Source organism: Medicago sativa, chromosome 5 (assembly GCF_051527215.1).
Source record: "Medicago sativa cultivar Bolivia chromosome 5, Bolivia_mono, whole genome shotgun sequence".
NCBI classification, from domain to species: domain Eukaryota; kingdom Viridiplantae; phylum Streptophyta; class Magnoliopsida; order Fabales; family Fabaceae; genus Medicago; species Medicago sativa.
The window spans coordinates 59,447,655-59,472,988 of record NC_140753.1 but is presented as its reverse complement, the minus strand read 5'-3'; the positions used below and the strand labels follow the sequence as shown (position 1 = coordinate 59,472,988).

Genomic DNA, 25,334 nt, shown 5'->3' with positions numbered 1-25,334 from the left:
ACATAGATAAACCAACAGAAAAACAAAAAAGCATACAAGTGATTTACTTGAATAGTCTCCACTTCAATCTCCTTTCTGCCTTTGTTCTGAACTTTGTTTCCACCATTATTAGCATTTGATTGAGGATAAGCAAGTGAATTAGTATCATTCTCACTAAGAGGGTTTCTTCTATAAGGTGAAACTTCAGTTTTCCTTGCAGAGTTATTCCTATACTCACATTCTCACCTCATGTAAGTCATTCTCTCTTATTCGCAATCAATTCATTACTCTTTCTTTCTCTCTCAATTCAATCCTTCATATAATTTCTTGGTATGCAAGGTATTGGTTTTAACATAGTTGTTCCAACAAAGGCGAAAGGCGATTGGATTCTTATTATAGAATGAGGATTGGGTTTCGAGTTTCAACAGAGAAGGAGAACGGTTGGGTTTCAACGAAGAAGGAGTTCGTCAACTAATTCTTGAGTTCTCAAATGGTTTCTTGGAGCACAAGCAACCATTACCGCCATTGTGCAATGGTCGTTCTTGGCCTCTCAGCCAACAGAGCAACCACAAAATAATTGTGGTAGGATTGGTTTTCCCCTCAGTCGATCCAAAAAATTGAATGTTCAGAAAGATGGCTCAGGTGGTAATGATGATGGGAGAAAGCCAACCTCTGAGGATCAGGCAAAAAAGGATGAATCCAATGCTAATGTGCAAAGGTTAGCATAGAAAAGTTCAGGTCCTAATGTTGCTTGGCAAAGAAGACAAGGTAAAAAACCAGTTGTTTACACAGTTGGTACCTCTTCACTGAAGGTTATTACTGTTGATGAGAAGATTGATACTACTCATCAGCATATTAATGAGGAGTTACCAATTAATGTTCAGGCTAGCAATCATGAACAAGTTACTGATGAATTAACAACTAATGCTCAGACTTAGAATCATGAAAAGGTTAATGAGGATATATCAGCTAATGCTAAGGTCTCTGATACTGCATTTCATATGGCTTGTATTGGCAGCAGTGATGAAATTGTTGGTGGAATTCTTCATACTTTGGAACCGATCATAGAAGAAATTTTGGGGACTGCTAACCCTGTGGAGCTCAATGTCATAGATAAGACTAGTAAAGATGTTGGGAGTCTTATGGATTCTGCCAAAGAGGTTAGTGATGCTATTGTTGCTAAGGAGTCTAATCGTGTTGAGGGATCTACTAAAAATGCCGACTCTATGCACTTGCAATCTGTGAATCAAAGTGAGCAGAATTCGGCACATGTTCAACAATCGGAAGATATGGTTGATGCCACTAATAATACAGCTAATCTGGTTGCAGTTTCTTCCACTCAGCATGGTGATTGTGAAAAGGATAATGATGTTTTGATCTCCGTGATTGATAACGATGTTTTAATGATTGTTTCGAAGTCTACCTCTACTATTAGTTTGACTCTTGACACTCACAATTTTGTGCCTGTGGCTAGCAAGAAAAACAAAAAAACTCAAGCACTCATGATGAAGCAGGCCTCTACTAGTGATAACATCAGCATAAATCAAACTGTTGTCGAAGTTTTCCCCTTACAAGTTGATAGTTCAGGGGACAAAAATGTTCCCGAAAGCGATCCTATGATGTCTAATAGTGCTCGAGTGATTATTACCGCTGGTCAACCATCATCTGACTCTCCTTGATTGAGTGCATTGTGCAGCAACTTTCCTTCATGAACAAGTTACAAGATTATGGATTCATCATCTAACTGAGTGCACATGAATTTATTTGGCTCAGGGTATGCAGTTGGTGTAATATGAAGTCTTTTGGCCCCGAACATTTGATACCTTGGACTTGGAGGACTATTTTTGAAATGCACCGTCTCATTTTTTTAAAATAAAAAAAAAATAAAAAAATAAAAGAAAAAGAAAAGGTGTACAGAAAAAAAAAGAAGATTTTTTTTATTTATTTATATATATATATATTAAAGGAAGAATCGGGAGTTTTCTCCCTCTTTCCACTCTTCCATCTAGCTTTTCCCCTTTCACATTTCTCCTTCTCTTTCTTATTCTTTCCCAACGTATCCTTCCCTTCTTCTTTCTCATCCTCTTTCTATTCTTCTTCTCATTGAGTTACAATTCCATTCACAAATCAAACTCTATTAAAGGAATTTTACCTCTAAAACAAGATTATCTCTAGTTCTACAATTACACTTGGATAGAATTTTGGGATTAAGGTTATTGTTTCATGGAAGGAGAAGAGTACCCATCACTTGAAAAGTTGTTTATTAAGACTCTTTGAGGTAAATATACAACCCATAACTCAATTAAGGCATCTCTAGTCATGGGTAGTTTGATTTAGAAACTTATTTTAGAGTTTAGAGTAGGTATTAAAGGAATTTAGGAATGCATATGGTTAGAAAAGTTTTAGAATACTCATTTTAATCTTGAAATTATTACTGATGCTCAGATTGGATAGTTGATACTTTGCTTGCTACTACGGAAGCAGTTGGAGAGAAAATGTGGTTGATTCGACATAGCTGTGAGTTGATGACAATCATTATCATTTATTTTAATTATCGTTATTATTGATATGTTGGTGATTTTATAAGTTAAAGTATTTATCTAAACGGGAAGCACACCCTTTGAACATTTTTCTTGTCAATTGATACTTATGTTTAAAGTCATCAATACTATTATGGTCTATATTTGAATTTATCTCTGACTTATTGAGCAAAGGATATGAAATTGAAATTTGATTGCATATACAATGACATGAGTTTTGAGATATGGGGAATACAGTTATGTTCTTGAGAATTTTCGATGTTATCATGCGTTTTGAAAAGATTTGATATTAATATGTACGCGATTTGGTTTTGGATTTGAATTTGAATTTGGATTTACTTATGATAATAAGTAGTGGGTTTTCAATTGAGATTTGATGAACGTATTTTGATATAAGTTTCGTTATGTTTCGAAATATGGTTTTAGACATGTGTTTTAAAAATGAAGTTTTGAAAATTACGGTTATAATGACGACGACCTAGGTGCACCTAGTAGTGATTTCAATTAGGTAGAATTACCCCATTAGATGGAGCCGCCCCTATGGAAAGGCCACCATTAGGAGGAGAGGGCTATCAATGAGAGGTAAACTCCCTAATTGAAAATGTTTTACACTTTGTTTTGAGTCAAGAGAAAAGAGCTATCCGTTAGATGGAGCCGCCCCTATGGATAGGCCACCATTAGGAGGAGAGGGCTATCAACGAGATGGAGCTAGTTCTTGATTCACCCATTTTGATATACTTTAAAAAAAACATTTTGTTTTGAGTCGAGAGAAAAGAGCTATCCGTTAGATGGAGCCGCCCCTATGGATAGGCCACCATTAGGAGGAGAGGGCTATCAACGAGATGGAGCTAGTTCTCGATTCACCCATTTTGATTATTTTTACTAAATGAAGTTTTCTATATTTTCTTTAAAGACTTTTATCAAGATTTTCGACAATATATTTTTAAAGGCTTTTGTTATGATTTTCGGCGATATATTTTCTAAAGGCTTGTAATCTTATTTTCACCTCTTTACAACATTGAGATTAGAAATACTCTTATTCATGATATTGTTTTTCACGTACAATGATACAAAGTAATTGCAAGCAAAAATATTCATGTTGCTTCTAAATGTTAGATATGTGATGGTTTGTAGTAAGGTTGTACCAGAAGGATAAACTCACGGTTTAAAAGTTGTTATAAAAATGTCCCTAATAATTTGGTTCATTTTATTACAGTTTGGTTAAACAAGCTAAGAGCAACATATTTGTTATGTCGGCGACATTGGACTCAGAAATATTCTTATTTGATTTTGGATTAATAGAATTTTATTCGGTTACTAGTTTGTAAATGAACATTAGATTTTGAGAAACTTAATTACTCGTGCCCATGTGTGTTTCCCTTCTAGTTGGTGGTGATTGTTGTCTCCTCACTAAGTCTTTATGACTTACCCCTTCTTCTTATTTTTTTTTTCAGATTCAAAGTCAAGTGCGTAGAAAGCTTGTAGCAGAGTTAAAGATATGTCAATGTCATTCTTTGGTAGGTCTCCTCTATGTATAAACTGAATGGTCGATGTATCTGCAGCTATTGGTAGAAGACAAATGTTTTGTTTTGAGTTGTATAAACATCTAGTTATGTCACTTTGAGATTCTACTGATAATACAAGTACATAAACAGGATTCATATCTTGGAAAGTATTCAAAATACAGAGGATACTCTGTCGAAATTTCGTTGGATATTATTTTAAGTGAAACTTAATTTGAAAATTATTTAAATTATAGTTTGTCAAGTGTTGTCATTAGGCTTGCCGAACTAGAATGTTCTAGTTCGTGCGCCGGTCACGATTGTGAATTTTTGGGTCGTGACAAAGTTGGTATCAGAGCTCGGTTGTAGGTCCTAATAGCTGCAGACATAGAGTAATAATAGATTCTTGCTAGTAAATTGTGAACCGCGGCACCATTTACTTGCAAAAAGCTATTAGAACTCTATGGTAGTGTCACTGGTTGTCTAATCTTCTGATTTCTTTTGTTGTCTCACTTTGTTTGTCGTCTCGTCCCATTTTTGGTCAATTTTCTTACATTTTGTGTTGATGCCACACAACACTAGAAGAGAAATTAGTTCGTTCTGGGTCTACTGCCTAACTTTAAGACTCTCGTCAAAGAGGTCGAGGTTGTATTCAAGATCGACGTGGAGTGAATGTCAAAGAACGAATAATTAACGTTATATGACTTTTCTTGGATATAGAAGTAGAAAATATTGAGGTCGTTATTGGAAAGCAAGGATAGCCATGTTAGTGCAACAATTTGCTTGGGTCGTTGTTTGATAGTATCAGGGTAATGAATGATAGAGAAATCTTGTTGTCCATCAAGAAGTTAGATTGGGTGAGCATCAAGCGACTAGTCTTAATAGAGGGGTTGGGATTACTTTTGCAAAATTCATTAAGTTTAAACCACATACGCTTCTCGTTTAGTTTAAGTGAAGAAAACTCTTAATGGTTCATTAATGGTCTAGAGAGGTTGTATAGGAAATTAAGATGCTCAAATATAAGGGAAGTGAAGTTGACATATTTTTCAGTTGGAGTGTGTGGCATATTTCTAGTTGGATATGTTGACACATGAAAGGAAAATAAGATCACCTCTATTGAAATGAAGTGGACCTCTTGATTGTTCACGGCTCACTTTCTTGTAGAAAGTGTTGTAGATAGATTAACTCACAAGTATCAAAGATTAGAAAAAAAAAATGAAATGAAATGAGCCCATGTCAGTTTCAGAGTACAAAACCAGTTTCATCGAGCTTTCACTGAACGCCCCTCACCCTTTCATAGAAGAGCTGTGTGTCAAGTGGTTCATTAGAGGATTAAGAGGATACTTAAGTAGATTTGTAGTTGAATTTAACTATCCTACTTTGCGGCGGTTTTGAGCTTGACACTTTAGATTAGGCAACAAAAGTTTAAGGGAGGTAGTAAACAAGACTCTTACAAGAAATGAGTTGGTTGATAATAATGTAACTATGCTTATCGTGGTGGCGAAGTTATATTTAGACGTTAAGGACAACAAATAGCAATATCACGGATGGATGGTTCCACTAGACCAATTTTTAAGCATAATACAAAATTGTATGTTATATTAGGGGGCATATAGATAATCCACTTTATCTAAGAGTACTTTTGATTTTACAGTTGTATCATGTTTTATTTAGAATTGATTCTTCTTTAGAAATGGTTTCAAAGAAGGTAAAATGTGATTTGAATGCGGTCAAGTATGTCATATAAGGAGGGATCATCTTTGGAAACTACATAATAATCATCATCACCCATAGGTTTAGTATAGAGTTTAGTATGATTTTGTGTATGAATTGATTGTCTTTCCATCATGTCGCCTTATAATATCATCAGGTAGTGAAAATTGAATGTCTTTATATAATTGGAACTCAGGCTTAGGAGCTAACAAGTTAATGAAGAGAGGTTGTTCAGGATAATTGATCTTGATTAAGGATATATAAGTGGGTAAGGGAGAATTATAGAGTTACAAGCGTGTAGGTATCATAATGTTTTTCCTAAAGAATTTCCTGGATTTCCACTTGGTAGTAAGATTGAATTATATATAGACTTGGTTTATAACACTCAGCCCATATTTGGACCTCTTTAGCGTTTGGCCTAGCAACACTTTAGGTGTTAATAGAGAAGCTACAAGATTTTCTCAGTAAGAGATTTATTTGCCAAAATTATTTTCATTGAGGAACACTGGTACTGTTTGTAAGAAAGATGGATCAATGCAATTATGTACGAGTTATAGAAAATGACTAAGGTGTTAGTAAAGAGTAAATATCGTTTAAAGAGTTGTTTGATCAATTTTAAGGAACTCATTGTTTTCCAATGTTGCCTTGTGGGTTGGGTATCATTAATGGAAGATTAAGTGGGAGCATATGTGAAAGAAAACTTTTTGTACACGTTACGAGCATTTTCAAATCCTGATTATGCCTTTTGGACTTACTAATACTCCAACATCTTTTATGAATTTGATGAGTTGGGTTTTAAACCATTCTTAGATCAATTTTGATATTATTCATTGATGACAGTCTTGTTTATTCCAATAGGTAAAGAAATGAACGATCCAAACTATCCTAGGCATGATTTGATTATGGCAACAGTGATTTTTGCTATTAAGATTTGGATGCGTTATCTATATGACAAGATTTTGTTGGACTTATATCGACCACAAAAGTCGTTAGTATAACTTAAATTTAAGATAAATAAAGTGGATAGATTTCTCTAGAAAATTTTGATGTATGGACTCATACCACCTTGGAAAGACAGGTGTTGTTGTAGATGCTTAAGTAAAAAGTTCATGAGTAGTCTTACTCATTTAGACAAAGTGAAGGGGCTTACAATTAAAGGGTTAGAAAAACTTGTTGGAAGTGGGATTCGATTTTAGCTTGATCATTCAATGGCATTATTGGTCATGTGTAAATTTGTTCCACCATAGTATACAGTATTAGGAAGACTCGGTTAAGATTTAAACTAGGTAAAGTTGATAGGTATGGGAGGAATAGTAAAGTTACAAACTTCTTAGTTGATTTCGACGAAGTTTTGAGGTTGAAGTCGCGACTGTGTGATGTTGGTGATTTAAGGAGAAAAGTATTAAGAGGTTATCATCATTGTTATATTATTCACCAAATCCTATTTAGATATACCAAGACATATGATAATTGTACTACTAGGAAGGATGAAAAGTGATGTAATATATTGTCTCTAAGTGCGTGTCGTGCTAGTAAGTAAAGGTTGGACACCAAAAGCGTGCAAGTTTACTTTAACTTGTTGGAATACGTAAATGAAAGTGGGAGTCAATGACTATGGATTTTACTATAGGGTTACCACTGAAAAAAAAAGAAGAAGAAGAAGAAGAAGAATTATTATTACTACTTGGTGTGGTGATTATAGACTGTTTGATCAAGTTCACACATTTCTTAATTGTGAAGATTACTTATACTACATTTCAATAAGCTAAGATTTATTTAGAGCAGATCATTTTGTTAAATTGTATGCTGATCTCTACTATATGTGATAGCAAGGTTCGGTCTGTTTGAACCTTAATACAACTTTCGTCCCAAGAAGGATTGTCAATTTGTGGAAAATATACAACACGTGTAGGATATGTTTTATGCTAGTGTTCTGGACCTTAGAGGGAGTCAGGGACCAATGTTTTTACTATAATAGAATTTTCATATAGATAGTTACCAATCTAGTATTAAAGTGGTGCCTTTTCAGACATTGTAGATTGACGATGTGTGTCTTCGATATGTTAGGATGGTTTGAAATTGGCGAGTCTGAACTTGTGGGCCTAGAGTTGATTCAAGGTATCATTGAAAATGTTAAGTTCATCTAATATTGTTTAGTGATAATTCGAAGTAGGAAAATTCTAATCCTAACAAGAGGCGTCATCCGGTAATCCGGTGAAGAACCCACATGGAAACCCGAAGAAATAATGCGTGCGAAGTATCCATACTTATTCGAAAAGTAAGGTTAGTAGTAAAAATTCGAGGACGAATTTTCTTAAGGGGGGAAGAATGAAATGCACCGTCTCATTTTTTTAAAATAAAAAAAAAATAAAAAAATAAAAGAAAAAGAAAAGGTGTACAGAAAAAAAAAGAAGATTTTTTTTATTTATTTATATATATATATATTAAAGGAAGAATCGGGAGTTTTCTCCCTCTTTCCACTCTTCCATCTAGCTTTTCCCCTTTCACATTTCTCCTTCTCTTTCTTATTCTTTCCCAACGTATCCTTCCCTTCTTCTTTCTCATCCTCTTTCTATTCTTCTTCTCATTGAGTTACAATTCCATTCACAAATCAAACTCTATTAAAGGAATTTTACCTCTAAAACAAGATTATCTCTAGTTCTACAATTACACTTGGATAGAATTTTGGGATTAAGGTTATTGTTTCATGGAAGGAGAAGAGTACCCATCACTTGAAAAGTTGTTTATTAAGACTCTTTGAGGTAAATATACAACCCATAACTCAATTAAGGCATCTCTAGTCATGGGTAGTTTGATTTAGAAACTTATTTTAGAGTTTAGAGTAGGTATTAAAGGAATTTAGGAATGCATATGGTTAGAAAAGTTTTAGAATACTCATTTTAATCTTGAAATTATTACTGATGCTCAGATTGGATAGTTGATACTTTGCTTGCTACTACGGAAGCAGTTGGAGAGAAAATGTGGTTGATTCGACATAGCTGTGAGTTGATGACAATCATTATCATTTATTTTAATTATCGTTATTATTGATATGTTGGTGATTTTATAAGTTAAAGTATTTATCTAAACGGGAAGCACACCCTTTGAACATTTTTCTTGTCAATTGATACTTATGTTTAAAGTCATCAATACTATTATGGTCTATATTTGAATTTATCTCTGACTTATTGAGCAAAGGATATGAAATTGAAATTTGATTGCATATACAATGACATGAGTTTTGAGATATGGGGAATACAGTTATGTTCTTGAGAATTTTCGATGTTATCATGCGTTTTGAAAAGATTTGATATTAATATGTACGCGATTTGGTTTTGGATTTGAATTTGAATTTGGATTTACTTATGATAATAAGTAGTGGGTTTTCAATTGAGATTTGATGAACGTATTTTGATATAAGTTTCGTTATGTTTCGAAATATGGTTTTAGACATGTGTTTTAAAAATGAAGTTTTGAAAATTACGGTTATAATGACGACGACCTAGGTGCACCTAGTAGTGATTTCAATTAGGTAGAATTACCCCATTAGATGGAGCCGCCCCTATGGAAAGGCCACCATTAGGAGGAGAGGGCTATCAATGAGAGGTAAACTCCCTAATTGAAAATGTTTTACACTTTGTTTTGAGTCAAGAGAAAAGAGCTATCCGTTAGATGGAGCCGCCCCTATGGATAGGCCACCATTAGGAGGAGAGGGCTATCAACGAGATGGAGCTAGTTCTTGATTCACCCATTTTGATATACTTTAAAAAAAACATTTTGTTTTGAGTCGAGAGAAAAGAGCTATCCGTTAGATGGAGCCGCCCCTATGGATAGGCCACCATTAGGAGGAGAGGGCTATCAACGAGATGGAGCTAGTTCTCGATTCACCCATTTTGATTATTTTTACTAAATGAAGTTTTCTATATTTTCTTTAAAGACTTTTATCAAGATTTTCGACAATATATTTTTAAAGGCTTTTGTTATGATTTTCGGCGATATATTTTCTAAAGGCTTGTAATCTTATTTTCACCTCTTTACAACATTGAGATTAGAAATACTCTTATTCATGATATTGTTTTTCACGTACAATGATACAAAGTAATTGCAAGCAAAAATATTCATGTTGCTTCTAAATGTTAGATATGTGATGGTTTGTAGTAAGGTTGTACCAGAAGGATAAACTCACGGTTTAAAAGTTGTTATAAAAATGTCCCTAATAATTTGGTTCATTTTATTACAGTTTGGTTAAACAAGCTAAGAGCAACATATTTGTTATGTCGGCGACATTGGACTCAGAAATATTCTTATTTGATTTTGGATTAATAGAATTTTATTCGGTTACTAGTTTGTAAATGAACATTAGATTTTGAGAAACTTAATTACTCGTGCCCATGTGTGTTTCCCTTCTAGTTGGTGGTGATTGTTGTCTCCTCACTAAGTCTTTATGACTTACCCCTTCTTCTTATTTTTTTTTTCAGATTCAAAGTCAAGTGCGTAGAAAGCTTGTAGCAGAGTTAAAGATATGTCAATGTCATTCTTTGGTAGGTCTCCTCTATGTATAAACTGAATGGTCGATGTATCTGCAGCTATTGGTAGAAGACAAATGTTTTGTTTTGAGTTGTATAAACATCTAGTTATGTCACTTTGAGATTCTACTGATAATACAAGTACATAAACAGGATTCATATCTTGGAAAGTATTCAAAATACAGAGGATACTCTGTCGAAATTTCGTTGGATATTATTTTAAGTGAAACTTAATTTGAAAATTATTTAAATTATAGTTTGTCAAGTGTTGTCATTAGGCTTGCCGAACTAGAATGTTCTAGTTCGTGCGCCGGTCACGATTGTGAATTTTTGGGTCGTGACAATTTTGGTCCCCCAATTTATTTTATTTCTTTCTATTTTTTCTTTTTTAATAAAAAGTTTCATTTGCTTATCCTAAAAAAAAGTTAATTTATTAAATTTTTAATCCTGACCGTTGAAATTTTGTGTGGCCACGTGTCGCTCATCGGTGTAGCAAACAGTATAAATGGACTAAATGGAAACTACATCATATCCAAACTCTCACGTTATTAAAAAAATTATGGTGTTCAATTAAAATCGATTAAAACTAGTTAAAAACGCTGATCGATCTAAAAAAATAAAATAATTGTACAAAATTGAGATTCTTAAATGCGGTTGGATGTCATTTTATAAAAACCGCTTGAATTAGGCCATATTTTGAATTGATATTTTAAATCCGAACCAAATGCAAACATATATTTTAATACTTTTATTACGATTATATTTTGGATTGATTTCTTTTACAGCTAGTTTTTTTTTGTCAAGACAGTTAGATTTTATTATTAGTGTGATATACATTGCATTATTTTTTTGACAAAAACAAAATGATATTCATTCATTTTTATAGAGTACATCCGATACAAACATCACTAAAAACGTAAAGAATGAACATGCGAACAAACTCACAACACTCAAGTTAATAGCATACAACAACAAAATGCCTACAAATAATATGATAAAATTTAAGTCACCGAAATACCCATGTTTCCGGATCTGCAACGTTGACGCCTAAATCATTGATTGAATTTGTAATTGACTGATGTCTATATTTCAATAGGAACTAAATAAACACCGCGACAAAACACGAAATCAGAAGAAAAAAACACAAGAAAAAACTTGATATTTGTGAAAACCACTTATTTAGATTGAAAGAAAAAGGGGGGAAAAAGATGTAGAGGGTGATTCTAAGTCAAAAATGACCTAAAACTACCCCCTCCTCGATGAATGAAGGAGAGAGAAAGTTTAGAGAGAAGTTGGAGTTTTTCTCACTATAAATTTATTTTATTTTCTATTTGACATGTTTCAAGTATAGTCGATCATCATGATTTTGATATTAAAATAACTGATCCAAAATAAAATTGCATTAAATTGACCAGATTAAATAATTTATGTTTTTTAATTTAACCATCCAAAATGGAATTGAACCATGTGTAATTTTATCTTTAAATCAGATGAATTTTGCCTAAAAAATAATTTAAATTGCATAGCGACCACCCTAAGCAAAATTGAATTGAAAGACAAATTTAAAATTGTTATAAATATTATAAGTTGATTTCGATTTATTTATTGGGTTATTAGATCATATTATTGACCTATATATCAATATATTTCTCTCTCTATATATATAGCTCATCTGTGACATAAATATACACTTAAGAGATTATTATTTTTTATTTGATTTGATACACTCAAAAGAATAATATAACATTCTTCCTCTTCTTCTTTCTATTCTTTGATAGTATGACTTTCTTTTTACTAAAAAAAAAAAAAAAGTTTCTTTAGTATAAAACCACAAACCCTTCATCGTCTTTCTTCATCGTTCAAAAATGTCGAAAGGCCTAGCAGTAGCAGCTGTCGATAGAATCAGCGGCTTACCTGATGAGTTATTGCATCACATTCTCTCTTTTCTTCCGACCAAACTTGCCTTCGCTACCACGCTTCTCTCGAAGCGGTGGACCCCACTCTCCTACACACCATCCGTTGTCCGCGTTGATGTCGTGCCAGAACTGGACGAGGCATTCCATAGCTTTTGTCTTTTTGTGGACACACTCATGCTCTCTCCTCGTTCGCTAAACCAACCCATCAAAACGTTTAGCCTCAATTTCCGTAATGTAGTAGATGATTCTGATCAACCCATCGTCAATGCATGGGTCGAAGCAGCTATACTGCGTCATGTTCCGGAATTTCATCTCGGCATGCATGGCCACATCTTGACGCCCATCATTTTCACCTCCCGAACCCTTGTTATTCTCAAACTTCAGAACTTAAAAGTTGTAGCTGATAATTTGTGTTTTGATCTTCCATCGCTCAAAACCCTAGTTTTGGAACGTGTATATTTTAAAAATCAGAAGAATGACTTCGTGAAACTTCTTAATGCTTGTCCTATTCTAGAAGATTTGCAATTGCATACCTATTATCCTAGGCTTAGGTTTATGAAACGTAAAGACAATAATGAAGTACAAGAATTTAAATCCTTGTTCTTGTCGAAACTAGTCAGAGCCTATATTCATATTCATTCCATCGATGTTCCGTTTGATGCTATTAATAATGTCGAGTATTTATGCATAATCCAGGACGAAGAAGAACGTCCTTACTGGATGAATATTGAAAAACATTCTTTCGAGATCAAGATTGAAGAGGTTTCTTTCAAAGGCATTCCGGTGTTTCAAAACTTAATTCGTATTGAACTATGGTTTTTTAGTGTTTTTCGTGGTTGGGATGGTATAGTAGAATTGCTCCAACATTGTCCTAAGCTTCAAATTTTTTTCATAAGAAAGGTTTGTGGAGTAGTTACTTTTTTTTTTTTTGGTTGCTTGCTATTTTCTTCATATATATTTTATTAAATGTTATTTTGTATCTCTTTGGCAGTGGAATACCAGCTTATCCAAGGAATGGAACTGCCCAATTTCAACTCATGAATGCGTTTCGTCTCACCTCAGGTCATGTACTATTTTCCACTTTGAAGGATCTAAAGACGATCTTCAATTCGCAACATATATTTTGCAGAATGCGAGGCTTTTAGAAGTGATGAAGATCAACTTTTTTATTCAAAATTATCAAGTTATAGAAGAGTTGTCCTCTTGTCCAAGGATGTCTCCGGGATGTAAACTTTCGTTTTAATTTATTTAGCAACTAGATATCATTGTTTTTCACTAGTTTATTATATGCAGCCATTAATTTTGATAGTTTGTTGATCTTTAGCATGGAGGAAATCTAGGGTGGACTACCATTGTGGCTCAATAACGGTTTTGTTTGTTTTTTTTTTTTTCATTTAGTTTTGATCAATTGAATTGAATGTGAGAATTGTTTCGAATTCTATTTGTTGTCAGAGTTGTTTTATTGTGATTGTTTCTGGAATATGTTTGCATTAAGAGTTATGATATTCAAATTCATGTAGATAAAAACTCTATTGTTAGTTTTCTTCATTTCCCCGACCTATGAAGCACGGATACTAACGCGGACACTGATACGGAGACACTGATAATAATTTGAGAAAATGACATAATTCAATGTAATTCTATGGGTCGTTGTCATGTCGGTGTCTGACACGACATGTGTCGGACACGTAGACACGACTAATCCGAGGAGTGTACATGCCCCCTGACATTTCAACCTTCATATGCTTGGTTATATATCTTCTGTGTTGTGGCTACATATCTGGTGTAGCATGGCAGTTGTTGTGTTTGTGAGATACTGAAATAGAACTTTTGATTCTGTCAATGTGCTAGCACTTCTTTTGATAAATATATAAATGATGGAATGGAACTGGAATCCACTGTTTGTTGTTCCAAGTGGTTTTGTAACATGAAACAAAATATATATGTTGTTTGAATAATCATATCAAGGGGTGTTAAGTTCACAACTTGGACTAACTACACTGAGTTGCCTGCTAAAATGTTAGTAACATCATATTTCGGAATCAGAATAGGATATGTGAGCAATGTGATAGAAATAAGACAAGATGGAATTGGCTCTCCTATATGGTTATTTGTCTTTGTTTTGACAAATGTATTCTGTAACTCTACTACTGTTATTAGATTTCACTTTCTTTTAATATTCTAAAATGTTTGCGAAAAATGTTGTGTTTCACTATAAAAAATTGTTTCAATCTGATGCAGAGTGGACCAGATCCTAACATCCGATATGTTCAGTTCGTAAGAATCGATCATACAAATAACATACAATTGAACGATAGAGTTCTTACATCCGATCCACATAGGTCAATCTCAAACCTTATAACTACTAATCAATAAACGATAGAGCTGGATCCGACTGTAATTGGTTAGGCATCCGACCACATTCTTTCACATCTTTGTTCTTGTTGATTTCTGACAAAGAGTCTGAATTCACAACACATTGTTTGTGGGAAGGAATAACATAACATAATGCAACACAATTGCAATAAGAAAGACAACAATTGTTCATAAGCAGAACAGTGAAATTTGCAAAGATGAAATATAATCTTCAATTTTGCTTTAATGAAAAACACATAAAAGAGGTTGTTGCAAGCATGCAACTCCCCACCAAACAGAAGAAATATCAAACTCAATAACAATCATTCAAGTTATTACAACATGAAAATGAGAATCCAAATGTCTTAATCTTCATCACAATTCACAACTATGTTGATGCAGTAGCAAGTCTTCCACGTCCAATACCACCACTATGCTGATGATCACACTCTCTTCTTTTCAAACTCTCCTCTTTTGAATTCAATCTCGAACTCCAACAATCCGATGAATCACCAGAAGAACAAATGTTCCATTGTTGTTGACCACTACTCACAGTGAAGCTATTACTTCCTGAACTCTCCTGATCCTCACAAAGTGAACCACCTCTCTTAACAGTCACATACTTATGTAAACTTGGTTCCATCACATCATCACTCACAACAAGCTCAGATTCTACAAATGATGATTCAGGAACAGCAACATTGTTGTACTCATTTCTAGAGAAAGTTGAACTTGTTGTGGAGTTAAGATCAGCAACAGCTTCAAGGATAGAACAAGCTTTGTTGAGACAAGCTGGAAGAGAAACAGAAGGTTGTGTTGTGTTCTTTTGATGGAAGTTTTGAATGTCTTCAAGGAGTAATGAAGTATATGAGGTTTGTGGTGGATTGGTTAGAGGTTCGGGATTGACGGTGTCGAAGTCTCTTGATCTTCTAGATGATCTGCTTCTTGTAATCCCTGATGGCATCACCACATTCTTCACAATAGCATTATCAGACATTACCTTGATCTCTTCCTGTTGTTGTTCCTTTGTGTGGCAATTCACACCCTTTGCCATAGTAACTCTGCTGTTTGTCCTGTTTCTAGTGTTGTCCCTCATTTCAACATTTGGTTTCTGCAGTGGATATGGCAATATGTCATCTAAGAATGTACATAAAATGATGGTGCTCAATGCTCATAGGTTTTAGTCTAACAAATTCTAATAACCATTAATTTTGTTATGAAATGAAATTTGAAATTATTGGAGACACATCATTATATGTTACTTGTAACAAATAATACATATTTTTTCTTAATCATCCGGTTCTAGCGGAAGGAGGCTCTCGAGATAGCTCGTCTAGGACTCAAATATAAGTAAAGTCTAGCTAAAAATTGTTCGAGTTAAGGATTTGAACTCAAATTCTCCGAAACTATTCAACCTTAATCAAAGCACATTAACCATTGAAGCTCAAACTCTTGATTAAAAAATTTAATTATGATGTCATAAACTAATCATATTTCTCTCACTAACACCATTTCTATGAAATTATAAAACAATCATTGGTTATCTTCTAATATACTACTATCAATGAAACAAAAAATAAAAATTTACTTGGACCACATCATTATCTATCTATATTCTCATCATCTTATCACATCAATATTCAACAACACACAGAAAAATCAACATCATACAAGCGATTTACCTGAATAGTCTCAACTTCAATCTCCTTTTTGCCTTTGTTCTGAACTTTGTTTCCACCATTATTAGCATTTGATTGTGGATAAGCAAGTGAATTAGGATCAACTTCACTAAGAGGGTTTCTTCTATAAGGTGAAACTTCAGTTTTCCTTGCAGAGTTATTCCTGCTAAGAGAAGGTTGCTGATTCTGATTTACTACATTCCCATTTCCTCTTGCAGGTGACATTGAACGTTGCTGTTGCTGATTCAAACCATTCCCATTTCCTCTAGCAGGTGACATTGAACGTGGTGATGCAACATTTCTCTTCACAATAACCCTCTTAACACCATCTCCTCCACCATTGTTACTTTTATCCATAACCAATGATGTAACAGTAGCAGGAACAGTCACCATTTTCCCTGGCCTAGTACAACCTGAACCAGAACCATTACTGTTATTGTTGTTGTTGCTTCCATTTTCAGAAGATCTTCTTCCAGGAGATCTACTCACTCTCCGTTCTCTACTACTCGAACGTTGATCTCTTTCTCTACTTGGTGTTCTTCTCCTTCCATTAGAAGAAGAAGAAGCTTTCTTTGGTGAATTCCGGTGACGCGGACGGTGGTTATGCCGAGCAACACCATCATATTCCTCACTGTTATCACTCCCATGAACTCTCTTTTGTTCATCCTCAGCTGAAATTGCATCATTGTTATCACAATGATCAAAATCAAAACTTCTTTTTGAACCAGAATATTTCCTAGCTGAAGAAGAAGTAGCAGCTTTTCCAGAAGAGCTTCTGCTTAATCTTCCACATTGAATTAGAATTGCATCAACTTCTTCTTTAGTACAGCTTGAAGTTCTCACACCAACAGCGCTACCAACCTTATTGTTGCTGTTCAATGATTCTGTTTCACTAGATGAAACCAACCCATCATTTTGTTGTGATGGAACATTGTGTTGAACAGTGAAAGGTGTGATTTTGATGGAGTTTTTCTCTCTTTTTTCATCATGGCTTTTTCTATGTTTGATGATAAAAATCTCTTTTTTTGGTTCTTCATGATCATTTACAACTTCTGGGTCTTGTTGTTTCTCTTGTACAATGATGTTGTTTTTGTTGTTCTTGAGGGTAGTTTCTGTTTCTGTAACATTGTTGTTATCAGAATGTTTTTGTTGAGTTGGGGGTGTGGAAAGTGATTTGGTGGAAGAAAGGGGGTGTGAGGAGGAAGTAGAAGATGAAGCTTTCTTCTTGCTTAAACATGCACCCATTTGGTTTGTGTTTGTGACCTAACAATTGAAATGGTGAAATGGGGTTTAAGGAAATTTGAATTTCATATGAGGTAGTGGGAACTGTGTTCAATGCATAAAAATTGTAACTTTCAGATTTATTAATGTGGAAGAGAGAGATAAGAGAGAGAAAGAGAGTTAAAAAATTCAAATTTTGAGAAAAGATTCAATTTTTGAGTTTGAGATCCGTTGGAGGTAGTTCAAGGTCATGTGTGTCTGACCAAGTTGACCCCACTATGTCCCTACCTACCTTTTATTCCATAAAGTTTATTTACTATAATATCTGTCAAAATATATAATATAATTATTAATGTTATTATTGTATGTGGAAAACAATTTGGATCTTAGTAACATTTTATGTTTTTTTTTGAGAGAAGAAACATTTTATGTTTGTCGTTTTGATGATTGTGGCTAGATTCAAATTGTACAACGGCTAAATTGGATTGATTGGGTCAACAAAAAAGTGAGGACAAAAGTTACCAGCATTTTTTGAGGTTAAAAAAGATGAGCAACGGCTATATGCGTTTAGAAGTTTGTTTTCCAAGAGAATTTAGCATTTGAACAAGAATTTACATGTGCGTTACATTGATTTTTGGTTAGGCATGTCCTTTTGAAAGTCTAGATTCTAAGATCTAACAGACCAACTAGATAGATGCATAAGTATGAGTATATACCTTCTTTTTTGGGATGAATTTGGATCATCTTCAACACATCTTGCCTTCCAAGGAATAGACACTCAACTTTAATTAATCGTACATGAAATAAATGCCTTAATGACACACATAATCCAGTGAGGGTTTTGGTTAAGAAAAACTGCTTTCAAGATTAAGAAAATGCAATTAGTTTCTAGTTTTAGTATTGTTGATTTCATAGTATAATTGCTTGTTTGTCTGTGCGTTTGCGCGAGAGTAGACATGCTTTTACTGAGAAGCCACAAATATTAGCTTCACAATATCACGTTCAATTTTATATCAGGATGTGAAAATCATGCTTCCATCGCACATCTAAACAATGGCCAAGTCAAATTTATTAGAATGTATGTTTGAATATATTTAATAGAAAAACGCATTCAACTATCCACGTTAAATATTTTTTAATTAAATAAATAATATATTAGGCATAATGACATCTCGTAAAAATTAGAACCAAAAGTGAGGCAATAGAACCACACAAAAAATAACATTAAATAGTTTTCCTCTAAATAAAAAGTTTAAAAGTAGTTTTTATTTCCAGTAATAATAAAACTTTGAAAAAAAATTAGAGAAATGATATGTGTACAACCATTTTTGTACAACTTTTGTATAACTTTCTCTCTCATACTCACATTATCTTCTTATTCTCTCTCTTCCTTTTTCTCTCTCCATTGTCTTTGACCAATGAGAAGAAAGAACAACAAGGTTGTCCCAAAAGTTGTAGCAAAATAGTTGTTCAAATATCATTGCTCAAAAAATTATAATAGTGACTAGAGAATTGAGAGAGTATCTATCACCAATTAAATTAAGGGAAAACCCTAAACCCTAAACCTATCCAAAATTATATACATATAGACCCTCTTTGTTTTTGTAAACTAAGATATCATCCACATCCACATGCAGAGACAAATTATTCGAAGTAACTAAGAATAAATTTAAGTGGTTGACATCTTCCAACAAATGTTTTTTCCTATGCATCCATTAGAGATTGAACTCTAAACGAAATGATTAAGTGACTCAAATATTTACCACTTGTGTCACACTATTTTGTTAAACAGATCATAATTTTGTTGTGAACTCAGTATTCTTTGTGTGCAATTGCAAAGATTGTTCATCAAGTCGTGTAGGACCACAATGGATGGAAAAACTCTATTTTAAAAGATTTAACATTGTTGTATTATCGATGTTGAATTTCAACACTAAAGCATGTAGTTAAACTAGAAAGGACCTTCACCATCTGATCAAAATGCTATAGTGAGAGAGATACTCATTGAGTAGAGATGCCTAGAAGCAAGAAAGACATTAATGCACAACCGTGCATCATAAGTCACTATCATGACACTAAGTTTTATTTATGTTGATGGATAGCATTAACACTTGTATTTTTTGTGCATGTAAACACATCAAGTAGGTATAGTTGTCGTAATGAATGGTTTTTATTTTTTGAGCAATCGTACTGAATGGTTTGTTATCATCAAACTTTGTTAATTTGAGGTTTAAGATTATTAACCAAGTTACATGTTCATATTGCATTGTTTATTATGCTCTATATTAGTATCATTTTTATGGTCATAGTCATAGGTTTTCGATAAAAATTAGTCATCAACAAGATCAGTTGATAATATAATGCATACTAATAGCATGATTACCAAAAATACACAATTATCATCAAAATCGAAAACCATTCAAATATATTCTAAAATTAATTGGATTTGGTTGAATCATATTTGATTTTAAAATCAAACTGATTGAATGATCATATAACAAAATCAAAGAGATCTTATCAAGTTCTAGTGATGTTTCTTCTTGAAATTCAATTCAATTTGTAAATACCTCTACAAGGAGATATAGTATTTAAAAATAATTAGGGCATAAAGCAATGGCTCTAGTAGTCCACCAATGTGGGCAGTTGAATTCAGATTTTGGCTGGGGCATTGCATAGAGCGGCAGTTGTCCTCTAATCATATGAACCACTAACATTTTTTCTCCATTATGCCAGAATGATCATGCTTTTGAAAGTTGTGGTAATCGTAGAAAATGATTTTTTTTTCATAGGTGTACTTTTTCACTTAATTAATTAATTAATTAATGATGTTATGATGATCGCTCGATTAATCACTAAGGGACCTTAAGAAATAAAAAAGAGGAGTAGTTTTAAGATTTCAATATGTTGAACCTAAAGATATTGTTTACAATTACCCGTTGTTACGAGCATTGTTAAGAGCAATAAAAAAAACAAGATGAAAACAAAGAGAACAAAGATCTAGGTCATGATCAATGATTTGAGGCTCAATTCGATGGTAACTAACGTCTCGACTTTATCTAGTTATGATCTTATTATTGACTACCTTACTTTTACTAGCAATGACATTAACTCATCTAAATTGTCGATGCTACTCATTCTAAGAAGAATTAATATATGCATAATATTCTAAGAAGAATTAATATATGCATAATCTCAAGACCAAATGATAATGGTTAAATTTGTCTATGTTTACACATTTTATCGGCACTTATTAACTTATTTTATAATTGAAGGAAAATTTCCTCAATAGTTGTAAATATCAGTAAAAATAGCTTGACCTATTTCCATATATTTTGTAAGGTTTCACGCTCGAAGATACATGAGATGAGAAAGAACCAAGATACTAAGTCTTGGCTAATTTGTTAAGCGATTTGAAAGCCAAGTCAAAAGGCTGGAAGTTTTAGAGAAAATCAATTCACTAGGCGAGTAGTTGTGAGCAAATAGCGAGAGGAAAATGAAAGATCAAGGAAGATGAAAAATTATGATTTACTAACCGAGCCTCATTTCGCACAACAAATTATGGCGATTTAGTGACAAAAAAAAACATGAGTTCTCGATTCGCTAAGCGAGTGTGCATTCACTTAGCGAAATTCCACTTTTCTCAACTCTATAAATAGGGTCTCATATTTCATTTTTTAAGCATTCTTGTTCGGGGAGAGAGAGAGAGAGAGAGAGAGAGAGAGAGAGAGAGAGAGAGAGAGAGAGAGAGAGAGAGAGAGAGATCAAAATTAGAATGTTTTTTAATACCACAAGACTTTTTTTTAAGTTATAGAGAATCTTGATTGAATATCAAAGAGTCATGATTGAATACACAAAACTTTTATGTTGAATACTTAAAATTGATTCCTTAAAAGTTACTTATGAATATCAAATTAAATGTCATAGATATCTTAGCTAAAGCTCAACATGTTGACCAAAATAAATAGTCCACAATATCGTGAGGGAGGGAGGGAGAGGTTCTTCTTAAGGTGTTTTCACAATTGGTGCGCATTGGAACTTGTTATTAAGTGCTTAATGTTACTCTGTCCTATATGCACTCCTCTATATTAGTTACAATGGCCTGAATTATGTGTTGGGATTAAGTTGGGATTAAGTTGATTTCTCTATGCTACTTATGTATAAAATGTCCCCTGAACTTGAAAATTTATATTTTCTTTTTTCTTATCCTTAAATGACTGCATTATCACTGAATTGTGGAGCATATTAGCTAAGTTTTGACGGACCATATGTGTTCCCTGAACTCCATATATTTTTATTAAGGTTTTTGTTAAGGCTTTTTTTGTTGAAGTTTTAGCTGCCCTTTGATGTGTTTTTCCTACCTTATTGCAGTTTCAAGAGGCCTTCAGTAGCACTGATGGTCGTATAAAGCTTGTTCATTCCATGGAAGGAATTGTCAAGGGAAGTGAATAGGTAATGCTATTTTTGCATGCGTAAATATTTGGAAGAGTTAACTGCAGCTCTTGAGGTGTTGTGTTAATTTAAGTTTAGACTTGCAAAAATATAGAAAAAATTTGATTTGGGATTGCGTCTGTACCATTCACACATGTGATTTTTCACTTCCTCTTCCTCTTGCTTCTCTTTTGTGACTTTCTCTTTTTTGAATGTTTTGTTTGTCAAATTCCCGTATTGACAATAAGACATTAGGCTATTTCCCTTGCATTTAAGTATATTGACCAAGTCCATCATACATAGTGATAAGGAGTTATAAGGTGGTGTCAATTATAAGATTCAAGCAAAATGGGTGAAACAGAGAAATGCTTTTAAGTGTAACATGTGATTGAAACTTAAATAAAAATATATGGAGTATACCGTCAAAAACCTTAATAAAAATATATTGAGTTCAGGGAATATATATGGTTGTATACCGTCAAAAACATTGTTAATATGCTCCACAATTTAGTGATAATGCAGTCACTTTTAAGGATAAGAAAAAAAAATATAAATTTTCAAATTCAGGGGGCATTTTGCACATAAGTGCAAAACTTCAGGGGGTATTTGCAAAACGTCATCCCGATTAACAGAAGAATTTGACGAAAGGGGTAAATTGATTAATTTGTGCGATTTCAAGGGGATAATTGAAGTTTTGTTAATTTCAAGAGAATAATTGACGAAACTTATAATTTGGGGGTAATTGCCTATTTACTAAAAAATTCAAAATTGATGCAGGTTTGCATTTGAAAGTCCCTCCTGGTGATATTAGAATGTAACTTTTGATGGCTTTAAAAAAGAAAAATAATGATTAGAGATTTTAACTTTCGATGAGTATAAAACATGAGGAACATTATAAATTTTAATAATCCTATTAAATATGCTATCAGAATGTAGCTTCCGACAACTTCCAAAGCTTATTTTATTGTTAAAAGCAAGATATTTTTTGTAGGGTTAATTATGTTTTTGGTCCCTACAAAATTGCGACCTTGCAAGTTTAATCCTTACTTAATTTTAATAGCATTTTTAGTCCCTACAAAAAAAATTTACTTATAATTTTAGTCCCTGCTAAAATAAAATTTTTGTTTAATTATCCTTAAACTCTTAAATTTTTTAACGATTCTTTTTATACAAGTTTAGAACACTATGAAAGGTTCATTTACTAAAATCTATAATTTTTTAACATGAAATAAATTAAATATGAATTTTTTAAAACGACAAAAGTCTAAGATATAAGTAACAAAAATATGGACGTAGAAATCAAATTTTCGAGATATTTTTTCGGAGGACCTTTTAATAATGTTCTTAACACGCCTGTAAAAAATTGTTGAAAAACTTAAGAGTTTAAGCATAAATTAAACAAATTTGAATTGAGTAAGGACTAATATTGAGTGCAAAATTTTTTTGTAGGGATTAAAAATGCTATTAAAATTAAGTAAGGACTAAACTTACAAGGTCGCAATTTTGTAGGGATCAAAAACATAATTAACCTTTTTTGTATTTTGAAGGGCCTCTTAGCAATAAGGGGGTCTAAAAAGCAATTATCTTTATCAATTGAAAAATAAATACTAGGCCCGTATAAATTTACACAGACATAGGCCCATTTGGTTACCTATAAATTTTGAGAATTTGTTCACCCACCACCTAAGCCTCTCACAGTCCCATCTTTTTCCCCATTTCCACTGTTTATATCATATAATTGAAAGTGTACTAATGAAATTTCAAACTATATAATCTAAAATCAATCAAAACTAATAAGACCAAGAATTTAGCTACTTTGGGGCCTCTTTGAGTTAATACATTTTGATAGTCGGATTTAGGCAAGTATACCAAATCGTTTACCAAGTAATTAAGTGTAGGTAGAGCATCGTATCCACGGAGATTTTCGTTTCAACTAGGTAATTCGCGTTACTTATTTAAAACATAAAACAAATAAAATTTAAAACATAAAACAAATAAAATAAAAGTAAATGGGGGGAGCTTGTGCAATTTGATCTGTTTGCTCAGAGTGAGAGTTTAGAAGTAACATGTTTTTTATTGCAGAATGTTGGCGGTAGTTAGGATTCTTCGAATCCCCTCTATTTATTTGTTTAAGTTGAGTAACATTCAAGTTATTCAAGGATTAGTTAAATGTTTTCCATTTAAGTGATGAGTTCGTGGGTTCTATTCCCCTCCAGCTGTTGAATTGCAACCATTGTTTTATCTTGGTTTTCGGGTGTCAAACATTGATTACGTTTGAACCTTTTTAACCGGTGATATCTTATTTTTTCTTGGGAAGGGAAAAAGTAAGCAAAACCCTTGAGAATCGAGGTTCGGGAGTTGTTTTCGCTACGGGAAGGTGTTAGGCACCCATAACGACTATAGTATCCTATAGGAACCGTCTTTACTTTCTACGCGCGCGCTTTATTTTTAAATGCTATTTGAAAGTGATATTTACACCTAAGAGTTTACTAAATGAAGAATTGGAGGGAGAAGAGTGTTTGAATTTTTATTTTATTTGAATTGGAGGAATTTTGTTCCTTGCCTACGTACCCGTTTAAGGGATCAAATCCACCGTAGTTCTCTTCCAAAAAAAATTTTGTTTTTGTTGGTTGATTTTAAGTTTGAAAATAGGAGTTTAAAGAATGGAGATTGGGAGGCCTTAAATGCATGAGAAATTAAGAAAAGAGTGAGGTTTGATTAGTCATTTTGCAAAAGAAGTCAAGTATGATTATTTTTCATTGAGATTTGATTAAGAAAATAAAAGAGAAAATCAATGGGATTTTGGATCCCAAGGTTTATTTAGAAAATGATTTGGGTGACTTTGTTCACATTTTTTGGGAAATTGATTTTTCTAAGTATAAAGCCTAAACATTCATCTAAACATACAATCCTAAACATACATCTAAACATGCATATTCTAGCTGTAACACCCCGTTTTCCCAACTTGAAAATTTCATTTAAATCAGAGTATATAATTCATAACGGAATGTCACATACTACTTAAAAATTCTTAAAAACAGATAATAATGATTATCCTTTAAATTCAACATCGTGAAAATCTTAAACTGTTGCAGCGGAAAATAGTTCAACATTTAAAAGTCTTGGCACGCAGGCCTTATTAGAAAATCTTCATAAATTAGTTCATAAAAGAGACACGTAAGGAATAGAAGTAAAAGCAAGCCCCCATCCCGTTACGTATCAGAGCACCTAGACACCAAGTGAGGAGTCCACTCACGAACGCCTCTAATCTTTATTACCTGCACATTACCCACGGTCGAGGCAACATATACGCAGAAGGGGTGAGATTTCTCAAACAATAATATTAAACATATAAATCATATAAAGTACATTCAACAACTTAAACATCATTAACATATCTTAAACTCCATTATCTAGCATCATTAATCTCCTACATTAGTCATACACTTCATCTTATATCATCTTAATTATAGAC

General features: G+C 33.2%; 1 protein-coding gene, 1 long non-coding RNA gene and 1 pseudogene across 4 annotated transcripts; 2 read left to right on the top strand and 1 right to left on the bottom strand.

Annotated features, from left to right (window-relative positions):
* The first annotated feature begins 1,832 nt into the window (after nt 1-1,832).
* LOC146923581 (uncharacterized) lies at nt 1,833-10,516 on the top strand. The gene is made up of 5 exons (XR_015009795.1): nt 1,833-2,257; nt 2,425-2,496; nt 3,974-8,496; nt 8,664-8,735; nt 10,213-10,516. It is a non-coding gene; the product is annotated as an uncharacterized LOC146923581 (long non-coding RNA).
* Nucleotides 10,517-12,125: 1,609 nt separating this feature from the next.
* Nucleotides 12,126-14,681, top strand: LOC146923580 (F-box protein At4g09920-like; annotated as a pseudogene). The gene is made up of 2 exons (XR_015009793.1): nt 12,126-13,051; nt 13,168-14,681. The product of XR_015009793.1 is annotated as an F-box protein At4g09920-like (transcript).
* A 59-nt stretch (nt 14,682-14,740) lies between these two features.
* Nucleotides 14,741-18,185, bottom strand: LOC146923579 (uncharacterized protein At1g65710-like). Of its 2 annotated transcripts, XM_085708748.1 has the most exons (3): nt 18,148-18,185; nt 16,214-17,473; nt 14,741-15,642 (listed from the first exon to the last, which is right to left on the bottom strand). In XM_085708748.1, exons 2-3 carry the CDS (start codon nt 17,453-17,455, stop codon nt 14,920-14,922), a joined length of 1,965 nt encoding a protein of 654 aa, XP_085564874.1. In that variant the 5' UTR covers nt 17,456-17,473; nt 18,148-18,185; the 3' UTR covers nt 14,741-14,919. The 2 variants fall into 2 exon arrangements, with proteins under 2 accessions (XP_085564874.1, XP_085564873.1); XM_085708747.1 differs by lacking the exon at nt 18,148-18,185 and having other exon boundaries at nt 16,214-17,547.
* Nucleotides 18,186-25,334: the final 7,149 nt, after the last annotated feature.